Consider the following 16,994-nt stretch of genomic DNA (forward strand, 5'->3'; position numbering starts at 1 on the left):
ACCAGTCTTAATTTAGTGCCCTATGCAGCTCGGGGGAGGCCCATCAGTCCTGTCTGATGAATCCACCCCTAAGAGCTTGAGACAGAGAAAGCATCAGTGGTCACACAAGCCACCCACAGTCCTTAGAGGGAAGACAAGGCTCCTACAGAGAAGAAACTTTCCTCCCCCTCCTCAACTCCCTGGCTCAGAGGCCTTCCAGCTCCAGGCGTGAAGGGGAGGGAGGGAGAGTGAATCCTCCCACTCGAGGGTTCACGGTGCTCAAGGCATTCCTAGAACCCCCAGCACCAAGACCCCTGGGTTTAGTGTCTGGTTCAGAAGATACTTTCTTCTGCCCAAACTCCAGATCAAGGCTGGACTGAAAAAAAACAGTTTGGGAGCTCCAGTCACATGAAAACAGTAAAACTCTATTCTGGGCATCCTATCCTCCTTACCTATGATAGGGCTTTCCGCAAGGTACTGCCAGCCTGGACAAGTTCAGAGATGGCCATACCTCGGGGGCCCACTTCCCACCTCGTTCCCTTGGCACTTCACCAGTTTGTCTCCCCAGCTTACGCTTCTAGGATGAGGCTGGTCTGTGATATGAAAGCGGAGGGGCTGGTCCACTGAGTGGCCAGGGCAGTGAAATGGACCCAGGGCCTTAGTGGGGCAGAAAAGAGCCTTGTCTTTGTGGGGATGTGGTCATGGAGGCTCATCCCTAACCTGTGAATCTGACCTGTGAAATAAAAAGGGTAGACTCGGACGGGCTACCCCTGAGGTGCCGGATGTCCGTCTGTGAAGTGGGGGTGGTCCTCCAAGGGCTGGGAGCAGGCCCCGGCTGCGCGATCAGGCAGCTGATCCCCAAATTGGGTGTTCCAACTGTGCGATGGGGGTGGGGGAGCGCTGTGTGAAGTGAGGGTCCCGCAGCGGGGGAGGTGGTCAGGTCCCGGCAGTGGGGGCCCGTCCCTGAGGCGGACCGGGCGGGTCCCTGACGAGCAAGCAGGTCCCTGAGGCTGAGCTGGGAGATGGGGGTGGATCCCCGAGGTCGGGGGGTCCGGAGGTGGGGCTGTCCTCGAGGCGAAGGGGTGGCGGCTGTGAGCACGGCGGCTGGCCTGGCCTGGGACTCAGGCCCAGCCCAGGATCCTGTCCCGCCGAGCCGGGGCTGGCCAGAACCAGAGCCGGGACCCGGGCCGCAGCGGGTGGGATTCAGCCCGCCGCTCGCGCGCTCGCTCGCCCCCGCCCCGGCCCGGGGCCCGGGGCCGCGCGCCCCCCGCTGCCTTCTCCCTCAGCCCCTCCAGTCACTCACCGAGGTCGTCCATGGTGGGGGCGCCGCGGGCGCCGGGAGCCGGCTCGGCGTCGCGCTCGCTGCCCGTCCCGGGGCCGCTCCTCGCCGCCGCGCAACTTTTCCGCCGCGAGCCTCGGCCCGGAACGGAACGCGCCGCCGCCGCCGCGCGCGCCCGCACCCGCTGTACGGCCCGCCCCCGCGAGCACGCGCGCCCCGCCCCCGGCCGCCCCCGCGAGCACGCGCGCCCCGCCCCCGCCGCGCCCTCCGCCCGTGGGGGCCCCCGCGAGGCTGCCGTCCCCGCCCCGTGCGCACGATGGCCACGCCCCCTCCGCCCACCCGCGAGAACGCGCCCAGCCGGGGCGGCTGGCGCCGCTGGGCTGGGCGGCGGCGCCGCCTCGCGGCCAAGCCTGCAGGTGAGAGGCTCCCGGGTTTCCTGTCTGTCAGTTTTTCTGTCTCACGGTCGCCTGCCTGACTGTCTGGCTAACATATCCATCCGCCTGTCTTGACGCCTCACAATCTCACCTGTGTCTCTCCGTCCATCGGTCTCTCACTTATCACACCGCCGTCCACTGGAGAGTCAGATTTGTCCGCCCGTCCGTCTACGTCCATCTTTCAGTAAATTGCCACCCCACCAAAGAAGACCCTAAATTAGTACCAGGTAATGAGCAACCTAGATAGCATATTCAAAAGCAGAGACATTACTTTGCCAACAAAGGTCCGTCAAGGTGCCACAGTCAAGGCTATGGTTTTTACAGTGGTCATGTATGGATGTGAGAGTTGGACTGTGAAGAAAGCTGAGCGCCGAAGAATTGATGCTTTTGAACTACGGTGTTGGAGAAGACTCTTGAGAGTCCCTTGGACGGCAAAGAGATCCAACCAGTCCATTCTGAAGGAGATCAGCCCTGGGATTTCTTTGGAAGGAATGATCCTAAAGCTGAAACTCCAGTACTTTGGCCACCTCATGCGAAGAGTTGACTCACTGGAAAAGACCCTAATGCTGGAAAGGATTGGGGGCAGGAGGAGAAGGGGACAACAGAGGATGAGATGGCTGGATGGCATCACCGATTCGATGGACATGGGTTTGGGTAGATTCCGGGAGTTGGTGATGGACAGGGAGGCCTGGCACTGCGATTCATGCGGTCACAGAGTTGGACATGACTGAGCAACTGAACTGAAGGCTGGGGACGTTTGAAGGACCTTTCCTGGGGTTGCCCTCTGGCTCCGTGGCAGTGCAATCTCTCAGCCCAGCCTTTGAGGCCAGATTCAATATTGTCAAGGTTTGTTATCATTTAGTCACTAAGGCGTATCTGTCTGTGACCCCATGGACTGTAGCTTGCCAGGCTCCTCTGCCCATAGAATTCTCCAGGCAAGAATACTGGAGTGGGGCCATTTCCTTCTCCAGGGGAATCTTCGCTTCCCGACCCAGGGATCAAACCCACTCACTGGGGTCTTCTGCACTGGATTGTTTACTGCTGAACTACCAAGGGAAGCCCATTTTCAAGGTTATATATTCTTTAATTTTACACATATCCATCCTCCCTAGAAGAAGACTTTTCCAAAGTTCTGGGCAGAGCAAAAAGGACCCCACCTTAGACCCTAAGGGAAAAACTACAAGGAGGTTATACCCAGTGCTGGGCATGGTTTCCTGAAACACCCCACTGCCACCCCAGACCCCAAAGGGGCTTTGCTCTCACAAACTCAGAAATCATGTGATAGCACCACCTGCCGTTTTTTGTTTTTCCACCTGCCATTTATTGAGTGCCAGCACTATCAATCGGAGAAGGCAATGGCACCCCACTCCAGTACTCTTGCCTGGAAAATCCCATGGATGGAGGAGCCTGGAAGGCTGCAGTCCATGGGGTTGCTGAGGGTCAGACACGACCAAGCAACTTCACTTTCACTTTTCACTTTCATGTGTTGGAGAAGGAAATGGCAACCCACTCCAGTGTTCTTGCCTGGAGAATCCCAGGGATGGGGCATCCTGGTGGGCTACCGTCTATGGGGTCGCACAGAGTCTGACACGACTGAAGTGACTTAGCAGCAGCAGCAGCACTATCAATAGAATGAACAGGCTGTGAGCTGGATGCTTTCCGTGCTTTCTTGCATTTAATTCTGACACAAGCCTAGGAAATGACCACTAGTATCCCCTTTTTCAGTTGGAAAAGTTAAGATCAGAGAGATTGAGTTACCCAAGGTCACAGAGCTAATAAGTGGGAAGACTGAGATCTGAACCTGAGAAGGCCTAGCTAAGGCCTCTGCAGGACACCTGCTACTCTGCCAGGTGAAACTATTGTCCTTAGACCAATCCCACAGCATACACATGTCCCTGTTTCAAAGGTCTCAAACCCTTTTTTTTTTTTTTTAAGGTGGATCAACTATTTTTTTTAGTATTTATTTATTTATTTGGCTCTGTTGGGTCTTAGTTGTGGCACGTGGGATCTTTCGTTGTGGCTCTCAGGCTCTCTAGTTGGAGTGTACAGGCTTAATTGTTCCCTGGCACATGGGATCCTAGTTCCCCAACCAGGGATCAAACCAGAGTTCCTTGCATTGCAAGGTGGATTCTTGACCATTGAACCACTGGGGAAGTCCCTCAAACCTTTCTTTTCAAAGCAATATTTCCTGGAAAGGAAAACATCAATTAAGCTGGCAATTATGCCTTTGGTGGGTGAAGTTCTAAGGAGGGGCTTCCCTGGTGGCTCAGTCGGGGAAAAAATCTGCCTCCATTGTGAGAGGTGGGTTTGATCTATGGGTCAGGAAGATCCCCTGGAGAAGCGAATGACTACTCACTTCAGTATTCTTGCCTGGAGACTCTCATGGACAGAGGAGCCCAGCGGGCTACAGTACATGGGGTTGCAGAGTCAGACATGACTGAGTGACTAAGCACATCAATTTTAATGTTCTAAAGAGAACTGAGTCTTTGCGGTTCAGTACTGTGACCTTGGACACTCAGTCCCTTACCTGGGATTTCCTCCCCTTGGGACTCCCATCCCTGAGCCATCAGACTTGTTTAATTCAAACCAGGTTTTCTCATCCTTCCTCAAGATGAACTGATGTTGCCTCTCCTCGTTACCCAGACTGGGGTCCATATGGCATTGTTCTGGATTCCCATTGTAACTTAAAGGGAAACTTTCACCATATCCAGAGCCCTTGATGTCCTGCAAATAGGGAGGAGGGTGTCCTCAAATTCCTTTCATCAGAAACTCACTTGTGTGTGTGTGATCAGTCACTCAGTCATGCCCAACTGTTTGTGACCGCATGGAGCTCGCCAGGCTCCTCTGTCCATGGAATTTTCTAGCAAGAATACTGGAGCAGGTTGCATTTCCTCCTCCAGGGGATCTTCCTGACCCAGGGATCTTACCCACATCTCGCTTCTCCTGCATTGCAGGCAGATTTCTTTACCACTGAGCCACCAAGGAAGGGAAACCCACTTAGGTGGCACCAACTTTAACTTTCAAACGAAACAGCATGTCTACAAAAGGAAAAGTCATGACATCTACATCATAAATCTGAAGAGAACCTTGCAGAAGCTTCTGTTGGCAGCTCATGCCATTGCTGTCACTAAAAACCCAGTGGACATCAGCGTCATTTCCTCCGAGAATACTGGCCTGTGGGCTGTGCTGGTTTGCTGCTGCCACTGGAGCCGTTCCTATTGCTGGCTGCTTCCCTCTTGGAACCTTCACTAACCAGATCTAGGCAGCCTTCCAGGAGCCAAGGCTTCTGGTGGTTACTAATGGCAGGGCTGACCACCAGCCTCTCACAGAAGTCTCTTCACCTGCCTTCCATTGATCTTTGTGACACAGACTCTCCTCTGTGCTCTGTGGACCCAGCCATCCCGTGTGACAAGGGAGCTCACTCAGTGGGTCTGACGTGGTGGGTGCTCGCCCGAGAAGTTCTGCCCATACATGACACCATCTCCTGTGAACACCCTGGAAGGTCATGCCTTATCTTTCCTTCTATGGAGATGCTGAAAGGGATTGAAAAGGAAGAGCGGGCGGCCGCTGAGAAGGTTGTGACCAAGGAGGCATTTCAGGGTGAATGGACCGCTCCAGCTCCTGAGTTCACCGATGCTCAACCTGAGGTGGTGGACTGGTCCGGAGGTGTGCAGGAGCTCTCTGGGCTTATTCCACAGTTCCCCACTGAAGACTGGCCTGTAGCTCCCACCACTCAGGCCACTGAATGAGTAGGAACAACCACTGTGGTTGTTGAGGAACAACCACAACAATCTTAAGCTGTTCTTCTACAAACTTTTTTTTTTTTGGCTGCACTGGGTCTTAGTTGCAGCACGCAGAATCTTTAGTTATGGCATGCGAATGCTTAGTTACAGCATGTAGGACCTAGTTCCCCAACCAGGGATCAAACCTGGGCCCCCTGCATTGGGAGCACAGAGTCTTAGCCACTGGAGCACCGGGTGGGGAGGTGGGAAGTTCTCCACAAACTCTTTAAATGGAAATAGGTTGATGGAAAATAAACAGTCTCTAAAAAAAGAAGAACTGACATTGACAGGACCGTGGGACCACTCCATGGCCAATGTTGCCGAGGGCCCTCTAGTCCGTGGAATGTCTGTCTCTTCGTGTAGTTGTTCTTTCCACGTTCATGGCTCTGGATGCCTCTTCCTGTCCCAGCCCACGGGCGCCTCTGCTCAGCAGTGTAGGGTAGAGGTTAAGTACACAGCTCAGTGGACTGAGAAAGACCCAATTCCAGTTATCTTCCTTGATGGTGGTGAATCTCGGTCCATTTTACTCTTTGCATCTGTTTCCTCCTCTGCAGAAAGTAGATAAATAATAGCTACCTGTCAGAGTCATCATAGCATTAAACAAGATACTACACATTTACACCTTGGTATATCCCTGGTCATCAACAAGCACTGTCTGACTCAGGGATCCGTATGCCTTGCTCAGTTGCTCAGTGGTGTCCAACCCTTCACAATCCCATAGACTGTAGCCCACCAGGCTCCTATGTCCATAGGATTTTCCAGGTAAGAATACTGGACTGGGTTGCCATTTCCTGCTCCAGGGAACTCAGGGCTTAGCCCCTAGAAACAAAATGCAAAGTATGTAATTAAAAATTTTCTAGTAGCCCCATTGAAAAATATCAAAAGAAACAGTTAAAATGAATCTTAGTATATTTTATCTAATCCAGTCTATCCTAAATGTTACCATTTCAGCTTGTAATCAATATAAAAGTATCAGTTAGATAGCTTACTTCTTTTTTACTAGGAAGTCTCTGAAATCACATTTGCACATTACACTTACACCACATTTCATTTCCACTAGCCACAGTCCTAGGACTCATGAGCCTCATGTTGGCTAGTGGCTACCACCCTGGACGGCACAGGTTTAAATGTTAGCTGGCATCATTATTTGGGGGGAGTGGGGAGATTTCAACCTAAAAGCCATTTTCTCAGAAAACCATTCCTTGGCCTGGTAGACTATGTCAGGGCTCCTGTGATTATGACCTGTTTTTAGCACTCCTCATAATTGTACAGTTGACTCTTGGAAAACACTGGTTTGAACTGCACAGGTCCACTAATAAGCAGGTGGGTTTGGTTTTTTTTTTTTTTTTTTTTTGGCTGCTTGGGTTGCAGAATCATACTTCCGCAATTAAACCTGTGATCTGGGCAGTGAACGCCCCAAAGAATCCTAACCACTGGACTGCCAGGGAATTACAAAGTTATTACAAAGGATTTTTTGTAATAACAAAAAATTACAAAGGATTTTTTTTTTCAACAAATGTAGATAGTATTACAAGACCTGAGATTAACTGAATTTGTGAATGCAGAACCGGAGACACAGGGCTGACTATGACACTTAAGCATCTAAGGATTTTGGTATAATGGGGCTCCTGGAACCAATCATAGATACCGAGGAACTGTAATGAAATACTTACGCACTTGCTTGCATCTGTCTGTCTTCTCCTAGATTCTAGGCTTCAGGAAGGCAAAGGCCAGGTTTGTCTCATTCACTGCTCTACCCAGTGCCTGGCACGGAGCACAGGATACAGTAAGTGCTCAATAAAAATATGTTGTCTGAATAACATCTATTATTGAATTTAATTGAATGAATTAAATTTACCACTGCACTGGGCTTCCCTGGTGGCTGAGGTTAAAGCGTCTGCCTCCAATGCGGGAGACCTGGGTTCGATCCCTGGGTTGGGAAGATCCCTGGGTTGGGAAGATCCCCTGGAGAAGGAAATGGTAACCCACTCCGGTATTCTTGCCTGGAGAATCCCATGGACAGAGGAGCCTTGTAGGCTATAGTCCACGGGGTCAAAAAGAGTCGGACACGACTGAGCGACTTCACTTTCATTTAATTGATGTTGGGAATAAAGAGGCGATGTGTGTGTATGTTAGTCACTCAGTCATGTCCCAACTCTTTGCGATCCCATGGACTATAGCCCGCCAGGCTCCTCTGTCCATGGAATTTTCCAGGCAAGAATACTGGAGTGGGTTGCCATGTCTTCTTCATGGGATCTTCCTGGCCCAGGGATTGAACCTGCCTCTCCTGTGCCTCCTGCATTGGCAGACAGGTTCTTTACTGCTGCACCACCTGGGAAGCCCAGAAAGACCCCTGTGGTGATAGTTTAGTTGCTTAGTCATGTCCGACTCCTGTGACCCCATAGACTGTACCCCGCCAGGCTCCTCTGTCCATGGGATTCTCCAGGCAAGAATACTGGAGTGCGTTGCCATTTCCTTCTCCAGGGGATCTTCCCAACCCAGGAATCAAACCCGGGTGTCCTGCATTGCAGGCAGATTTCCATAATTCCCCCCAAATTAATGACCAGTTGTAGATCCTTATAGACCATTCTTTTTCACACATATTGAGAACATTTATTGTTTAGCATGTGGGAAACACCTGTAAAGTCATTACACTATTATCTCATTTAATCCTTGCAAAGATCCAATGGGGGCGTTCTATGCCTGTTTTCCAGGCCAGGAAACTGAGGCTCATAAATGAAGCCATCTGCCCTACGTCACACAGGTACGATGTGGCAAAGCTGGGATTCAAACCCAGGACCATCTGACTTCAGAGTCTAGGTCATAGCTCCTGAAGGGGGGCTTGGGGATTGTGTCACACCCCTCAGCAAGTTTAAACTTCCCCAGAAGGCTTGGACACAGTGCCTTGAGAAGGCTCTGCTATTCGTGAATTTGGGCGGAGGCCACCCCGCACTCCCCTGGAGCAGGAAATTGCAACCCATTTCAGTATTCTTGCCTGGAGAATCCCATGGACAGGGGAGCCTGGCAGGCTATAGGGTCCATGGCGTGGCAAAGAGTCAGACACAACTGAAGCAACACACGTGCACCCCCCACTCACTGTCCTGCTTAAAACCTTGCTGACACCAAAATAAAGCCCAGTGACTCCCCAGGACCTCTGACCTCATTAGGGGACCCAGTGCAAGGTATCTTCTCCTCAACTCTCCCTTCTCAGCTCCAGTCACAGGGAATGACTTTCAATTCCCCAAGAGGCCACATTCTCCTAGCTCCAGACCCCTGCTGATATGCATCCTGTCCTCTTTCTCCTGGTTAACTTCTCTCTTCCCTCATTTCACAGCTCAACCACCCCCTCCTCCAGGAACCCTTCCCTGACCACCACCCAGGCTTGGATAATTGATCCTACAACACCCACCAAAGTATATAACTCTATGCCGGGCACTACAGGGAGCCTTTTCCCTATATGTTCTCATTTAACACCCACAAAATCTCTACAGCACTGACACATCAGAATGATCTGGAAAGCTTTAAAAAAAAAATTTTTTTTTTTCCTGCCCCAGAACTAACACTCAGAAATTCTGATTGAGTTGACCCAGAATGCAGCCTGCGTATCAGGATTTGTTAAAAGTTCCCAGATGAAATTTTAAATGCTCAGCCAGGGTGGAGACCCATCGGCTTCTGAGATAGATGTGGTGACTCCGACACGCCTTTTTCAGCCAGGAAAACTGAGGCACAGAGAAGTTAAGTAAGCAGCCTAAGGTCACGCAGCTAGTGAACGGTGGAGCAAGGATTTTATATATATATATATATAATTTTATTTATTTATTTTTAGCTGTGCTGAGTCTTTGTTGTTGTGCAGGCTTTTTTCTACTTGTGGTGAGCTGGGGCTTCTCTCTAGTTGTAACGTACTCATTGAAGTAGCTTCTTTTGTCGCGGAGCATAGGCTCCAGGGAGTGCAGGCTTCAGTGACACATGGGCTCAGTAGTTGTGGCTCCCAGGCTCTAGCACACAGACTCAATAGTTGTGGTGCCCGGGCTTAGTTGCTCTGCGGCATGTGGGATCTTCCCAGACCAGGGATCAAAGCCAGATCAACCCCTGTCTCCTACATTGGCAGGCAGATTCTTTACCACTGAGCCACCAAGGAAGCCCTGGAGCAAGGATTTGAACCCAGAAAGTCTGTTTTCAAAGCTTCATGGAAAAAAAAAAAAATCAGTTGGTCTCAGCTCATTTCCCCAGTGATGAAGAAATGGGAGCCAGCTCCCTTCTGAGACAGACACTGAGGGCCCCTCGGGCATGGGATATTTTTAACCAAAAGAAGCCAGTGATTCCTGCAGCCAGCCTGCAGTGACTCGAACACTGGGAAGATTGTTTCGGGGCTTATGGACCCTCTTGCTGCTGAAATATTCCTCTGAGTCCAGCCTTCTGTCCCCTGAGGCCAATAGGTCCAGGCTGGCTCAGGTGACAGGGGTGGAGGGGGTGGGGTGGGGGTTGGCTCCATCTGGAACCGATGTTTCCAAGCATATTTCCATACATGGTGGAAGGGGAGAGGGTCAGGATTACCTCACCCAACCCAGCCCCTTCTCCCTGCTTTCGGCCTGGAAAGGAGAACAAACAAGTGTTGGAACTGGATACGAATTCACCCTCCTCCACTTCCCCTCCCTAACCCAGAAGAGTCCTGTGAAAGCTGCAGAACATGTCCAAACACACACATCGAACATTCTCCAGACGCTCTCCTATGTGGCTTTGTGGGAGGATTCATTGGTATAATGGTGGGGGAACCCAACTTGGGGGCACCTCTTAAAATGCAAAATATGGAGAATTCCCTGGTGGTCCAGTGGTTAGGATGCCACGCTTTCACGGCTGAGGGCGCCCTGCAGTGCAGCCAAAGGAAAATTAAAATGCAAAATGTGGGAATTGCCCTGGTGGTCCAGTGGTTAGGAATCTGCCTTCCAATGCAGGGGAGGAGGATTCCATCCCTTGTTAGGGAACTAAGATCCCATATTCTGAACAACACAAGGAGAAGCTCAGGTGCAGCAGCAGACCCAGCACAGGAAAAAAAAAAAAAAAAAACAACTACTAAATAAAGTTCTAAGAAAAATAAATAAAATGCAAAATATGAATGGCTTTTGTGCAAGCAATCTCACCTACAGAATTTCCCCTAGAGATAGCTTACTGGGAGGCAGAATTCCCCCCAAAATACCCCATGAGTTGGCTAAAATGCACATTCAAGGATGTTCATCACAGCATTGCTCATCATTGGAAAAAACTGGCAACCACCCAAATGTCCATCCATAGGGGACTGGTGAGCTGAAGTGGGATGTATCTATATGGGAAGAGGAGAGCTATGTGCTGACATGGAAAATAGGTCCACCATCTCAGTTTAGCAGAAAGAAAAAGGAAATAGTAGAACTGGATGTGGGGTTCCCCAGTGGCTCAACCTGTCTCCAACGCAGGAGATGCAAGTTCGATCACTGGGTCAGGAAGATCCCCTGGAGGAGGGCACAGCAACCCACTCCAGTATTCTTGCCTGGAGAATCCCATGAGTGACTCATGAGTCCATGAGTTACAAAGAGCTGGACATGACTGAAGCTACTGAGCATGCACACATGCACAAAACTGAATGTAGAGTATAATCCAATGTTTGTTAATAATTAGGTTGACACATAAATAGAACAATTTGGAGGAATAACCTCACCTATCTGTGGCTGTTTCCTCTAGTCCTGGAGGTGGAATTATGGTGATTATTGACTGTCCCTGCTGTATATATATATATATATATATATATATATATATACACACATATATATAATATCTGGATTTGATATCCCAACATGCGGTAATCTTATTACCAGATAAAAATTAGATAGTGAAACAGAAACTTACGTGAAAATCAAATGGATCCACTTGAAAATTTGTTCATGTTCTGTGAATTTTACTTCAATTTAAAAAAAAAGTCATTGTAACTCAAACTACCCAAAGAAAAATTCCACTAGAGCTGAGAGCAAAATATTACATGTATGTTCCATGAATTTTACCTTTAAATAAAACACACTGGGGTTTTCCTAGTGGTCCAGTGGTTAATTCAGGAGATACTGGTTCAATCCCTGCTCCGGGAAGATCCCACATGCCTCAGGGCAACTGAGCCCATGCGCCGCAACTACTGAGCCTGTGCTTTGGAGCCAGGAAGCTGCAGCTGCTGAGCCCACGTGCAGCAACTACTGAAGCCCTCACGCCCTAGAGCATGTGCTCCACAGCAAGAGAACCCATCGCAATAAGAAGTCTGCACACACGCCTAGATGGTAGTCCCCACTCTCCGAAAGTAGAAAAAGTTCAAGTGTAGCAATGAAGATCAAGCACAACCGAAAATAAAATATTTTTAAGAAACCATTGTTTTGCTTTTCAGCATTGTTTTGTTCATATTTTTGGTGCTCTTTCCATACTTTTCTTTCTTGTAACTGCTTACAAATGAGTCATTACTTACTTGTTATTATGAATTCCAAGGAAATCTCACACACACACACACACACAATCACATGTTTGCTAGAGCATCATCTGACTTTCCAATCAACACAAAATTTGCCATGGAGGGAGCATTCTTATTTTGTCTTTTCCAGACCTGTTTTGACACCCAGGTTAGCCATCTTGGCACCCAACTAAGGTGAAAAGAAATGGTTGGAGTGCATTTTCAGACCACGCTGTCACAGATATTTTTAACTCCTTGAAATTTCAGTCTTTGGGTAGCACATGTCGGCTCCTCTTGTAGTTCCCACATTTGGGATGCCCCTTTGGCAGCTATCACTGACCCCCTTTTTCCATCAATTTTGATACATTTGGGTCAATTAGGGACTCTTCTTCCCTTTTCTGGAACCACAGGGTATTCCTTGGTCTTACCAAACCTTCCCTGGGTTCCAGAGAAGTGACGTTAATTTATCTTACTTAGCCATATTTTGATGACTGGTCAGAAAGTGGTTTAAAGGCACGGTTGTGGAAAGAAAAGGTCTTTTTTAGTACCAAACAGTTCCTATGTCAAGGATCCTTCATTCCACAGATTACTGACTACACAGGGGAAAATGCACGTTTACAACAGAGAGAGAGCAGTTACTGCTTACCCCGGCATTTAAATTCAGCATTGATTATAGTGGCAGGTGTAATACCAAGTTCACAAGGCCATCTCTGAAATGCTGCTGAATCAAATCAAGCTGTGGTCTTGGTTACAGGAAATAAGGGGAACACAATCAGTGAAGTCGGAATGTGAGAGTTAGATAACTGTCTTGGACTCTTAAAAAAAAAATCACTGTTGTGAAGGAAAGAAAAAAGGCAGAGGGACTTGCTGAGTTTCGTTTTTTGGTGTTTTGTTTTGTTTTTTTGCTATACAATAGGTCCTTGTTGGTTATCCATTTTAAATATAGCTGTGACCTTCCCAGAGTCACTGCTATCCCTTCCCCTTGGTTGCTGGGATTTTTAAGAACTGTAGATGGAAAATAACATGGAAATGAAAGCCACTCTGGGAGATAATTTGGCAGCTTCTAAAAAAACTAAACATGTAACTGACTATACAACCCAGAGAATTAAAAAAAGTTATACTCAGAGACTTCCCTGATGGTCCAGTGGATAAAAATTTGCCTGCCAAGTCAGGGGATTGGGGTTTGATCCCTGGTCCAGGAAGATTCCACAGGCTGCGGAGCAACTAAGCCTGAGAGCCACAACTCCTGAGCCTGTGTGCCCTGGAGCCTGTACTTCACAAGAGAAGCCATTGAAATGAGAAGGCTGCACAACACAGCAAACAGCAGCCTCCACTTTCCAAAACTAGGGAAAGCCCCTAATGCAGCAACAAAGACCCATCACAGCCAAAAACAAACTTTTGATCACACAAAAGCTTGTATAGGAATACTCTTAGCAGCTTTATTTGTGCTAGCAAAATACTGGGAACAAGCCAGTGTCCTTCCACAGGTGAACGGTTGAACAAACCCTGGTACTTCCATTAATGGAAAACTATTCAGCAAGGGAAAAGAATGCACCAGCGATACATGCAACAACCTGGATGGACTGCAAGAACATATTTTTCATTAAAACAGTCTCAAAAAAAATCACATACTGTAGATTCTGTTTATATAAAATTCTAAAAAAATGAAAACTAATCTATAGTGACAGCAGCAGGAGGGAGCTAGTGGGGAGAGATGCTGGAGAGGGATGGATTGCCAAGGAACACCAGGAAACACTGGGGAGTCATGGATATGTTCACCAGCTGGTTTGCAGAAATGGTTTCATGGGTGTACATGTTTTTAAAAGTCATCAAATTGTACGCTTTAAATATGTGCAGTTTATTGAATATCAATTATCCTTTAATAGTGCTGCTTGTAAAAAAGAAAGGAATAGCAAGATGATTTCTGTGAGAACCTAAGTGAAATAAAGCATATTAAGCACTTTGTGTGGAGTCTGGGATATGAAGTAAGCGCTTCACATGGAGTCTGACACACAAGTCAGTGCTCAATAGCTGTTGCTGTTGGATCTTGGCTGGTCTCCTGGATGACTCCATCACATGTCCCTGTTTATTTTCTTTATAACATTGAAATAATCTGTAATTATCTAGTTCATATGTTTATTTGTGGTCTGTCTCAAGACTCTGAGCTCTCTGAAGCAGAGAAGAGTCTGATGACACTGGGGGGTTCCCTCCCCCCCACTCCTCCCTCCTCCCCCCTCCGACACACCCGGTGCTGCTTTGTACCAGTGGATGCTCGCCCACCACCTCCCCACTTAGATCAGATCAGATCAGATCAGTCCCTCAGTCGTGTCCGACTCTTTGTGACCCCATGAATCGCAGCACGCCAGGCCTCCCCGTCCATCACCAACTCTCAGAGGTCACTCAGACTCACGTCCATCGAGTCAGTGATGCCATCCAGCCATCTCATCCTCTGTCGTCCCCTTCTCCTCCTGCCCCCAATCCCTCCCAGCATCAGAGTCTTTTCCAATGAGTCAACTCTTCACATGAGGTGGCCAAAGTACTGGAGTTTCAGCTTTAGCATCATTCCTTCCAAAGAAATCCCAGGGCTGATCTCCTTCAGAATGGACTGGTTGGATCTCCTTGCAGTCCAAGGGACTCTCAAGAATCTTCTCCAACACCACAGTTCAAAAGCATCAATTCTTCGGAGCTCAGCCTTCTTCACAGTCCAACTCTCACATCCATACATGACCACAGGAAAAACCATAGCCTTGACTAGACGAACCTTTGTTGGCAAAGTAATGTCTCTGCTTTTGAATATGCTATCTAGGTTGGTCATAACTTTCCTTCCAAGGAGTAAGCGTCTTTTAATTTCATGGCTGCAGTCACCATCTGTAGTGATTTTGGAGTCCAGAAAAATAAAGTCTGACACTGTTTCCACTGTTTCCCCATCTATTTCCCATGAAGTGATGGGACCGGATGCCATGATCTTCGTTTTCTGAATGTTGAGCTTTAAGCCAACTTTTTCACTCTCCACTTTAATCAAGAGGCTTTTTAGTTTCTCTTCACTTTCTGCCATAAGGGTGGTGTCATCTGCATATCTGAGGTGATTGATATTTCTCCCGGCAATCTTGATTCCAGCTTGTGTTTCTTCCAGTCCAGCGTTTCTCATGATGAACTCTGCATATAAGTTAAATAAACAGGGTGACAATATACAGCCTTGACGTACTCCTTTTCCTATTTGGAACCAGTCTGTTGTTTTGCTAGAGGCCAGAGGAATGATTCATAAGTGGTCGCCTAAGCAGGTCAAGGATCTGCCATGCCAGGGATAGGATTCCTGAGGCCTTCTGTTCATAGACACACCTGGCTTCCTAAGAGGACAAAACTAGAGGTAGCCACTAAAGTGGAAACCAGCATCCCTATTAAGAGTTAGGAGACTTGGTTCCAAGAGCAGCTCTGCCAGGGACTCCATAGTGGGACCTGAACAAGTCTATTGTGTCCATTCCCCTCCTCTTCTTTTTTTTTTTTTTTTTCCTTTAAATATATGTATTTATTTATTTGACTGCACCGGATCTTAGTTATGGCATGTGATTTTTGTTGTGGCATGCGAGATCTAGTTCCCTGACCCGGGATTGAACCCAGGCCCCCTGAACTGGGAGTAAGTGTTAGTCATTCAGTCGTGCCCGACTCTGGACCCCATGGACTGCAACCCACCAGGCACCTCTGTCCATGAGATTGTCCAGGCAAGGATACTGGAATGGGTTGCCATTTCCTTCTCCAGAGCATTTTCCCAACCCAAGCATCGAACCTGGGTCTCCTGCACTACAGGCAGATTCTTTACCAACTGAGCTACAAGGGAAGCCCAAACTGGGAGTATGGCGTCTTAACCACTGGACCACCTCCTGGTCCTTTTAAAAGGAAATAGATGAAAATTTTTCAGACCTCTGTCTGGTTCTGTGCATCCGTGACCCTCTTAAGAGTCCCTGCCTCTTCAGGGGTGATGGGAGCCGAATTGGTCATTTGGCAACTGTGAGCTCCCAGGGGATAACTACAATATTACAACCAAAATCATGGGTAGTACTGTGGGAAACCTCCAGGCTGGACTTGCAGGTGTGACAAGGTGCATGCGTGCTATCATGTCCAACTCTTTGCGACCCTTGTGGGCTTTTAGCCCGACAGATTCCACTGTCCATGGGTTTTTCCAGGCAAGAATACTGGAGTTAGACACGTACCCCTAAGTCACGTTGACTAGAAATACATAAGAAAACGCCGCAACTGAAACCAACAAACTCCGTGAAGCATGTTTTCACGTCAATATAGGTATGAGAGTAGGACCATAAAGAAAGCTGATGCGCTTGAACTGTGGTTTTGGAAAAGACTCTTGAGAGTCCCTTGGACAGCAAGGAGATCCAACCAATCAACCCTAGAAATACAAATCAGTCCTGAATATTCAAAGGGAGGACTGACGCTGAAGGTTGAAGGTCGGCAATAAGTTGGCCACCTAATACGAAGAACCGACTTATTAGAAAATATTCTAGCGCAGAAACAAAGAGTAAGCCTGCTCACCAGAACTAGAGAAAGGCCTCTACCAGCTACAAAAACCCAATGTACCCAAAAATAAATAAAAAATGAAGAAGTAAGATATCACAGAATGGCTCCTTAAGATAAATGTATTTAACGTTATGAAAAACTAAAAAAAAAACTCTAATGCTAAGTAAAATTGAGAGAAAATGACAGAAAATGAGATAGTTGGATGATATCAACCGACTGTATAAACACGAGTTTTACGCAAGCCTCAGAATTACAGCGGTTAGAAAAGCCCAACATACTGTAAAACCAGCATAGAAAAAATACAACCAAACTTATAAGCCCAGAAAAAATTTTAAGCTTTTCTTATACAAGTAATATTCAGTCTCCGTAGAGACTGTCAAAAATTGCCAATGCCGACTGTATTTCAAGTCGTCATGGCGGGGTATTGGGAAAAGTTTTCAATTAGCAATAATCGCGCCTCGGATAAACCTCATTGGCTACGATACTGCCACTGCGCAAAGCTGGAGAACGTGAGCACGCACCCGCTTCCCCCACGG

At 48.0% G+C, this 16,994-nt stretch overlaps 1 protein-coding gene, 1 non-coding gene and 1 pseudogene across 3 annotated transcripts in view; 1 reads left to right on the forward strand and 2 right to left on the reverse strand.

Annotated features, from left to right (window-relative positions):
- PXN (paxillin) overlaps window positions 1–1,406 on the reverse strand; it is a 43,080-nt gene extending 41,674 nt beyond the window's left edge. For both annotated transcript variants that reach the window (XM_024977784.2, XM_059876194.1), the window contains exon 1: window positions 1,283–1,406. In XM_024977784.2, coding sequence (XP_024833552.1) covers window positions 1,283–1,295 — 13 coding nt within the window. In that variant the 5' untranslated portion in view covers window positions 1,296–1,406. The remainder of the gene's footprint in view (window positions 1–1,282) is intronic.
- Window positions 1,294–5,489, forward strand: LOC783583 (small ribosomal subunit protein uS2-like; annotated as a pseudogene).
- Window positions 5,490–16,819: 11,330 nt separating this feature from the next.
- On the reverse strand, window positions 16,820–16,960 carry LOC112442110 (U4 spliceosomal RNA). The gene has a single exon (XR_003030120.1). It is a non-coding gene; the product is annotated as a U4 spliceosomal RNA (small nuclear RNA).
- Between the last annotated feature and the right edge of the window lie 34 nt (window positions 16,961–16,994).

This window comes from Bos taurus, chromosome 17 (genome assembly GCF_002263795.3).
Source record: "Bos taurus isolate L1 Dominette 01449 registration number 42190680 breed Hereford chromosome 17, ARS-UCD2.0, whole genome shotgun sequence".
Classification (NCBI taxonomy): Eukaryota; Metazoa; Chordata; class Mammalia; order Artiodactyla; family Bovidae; genus Bos; species Bos taurus.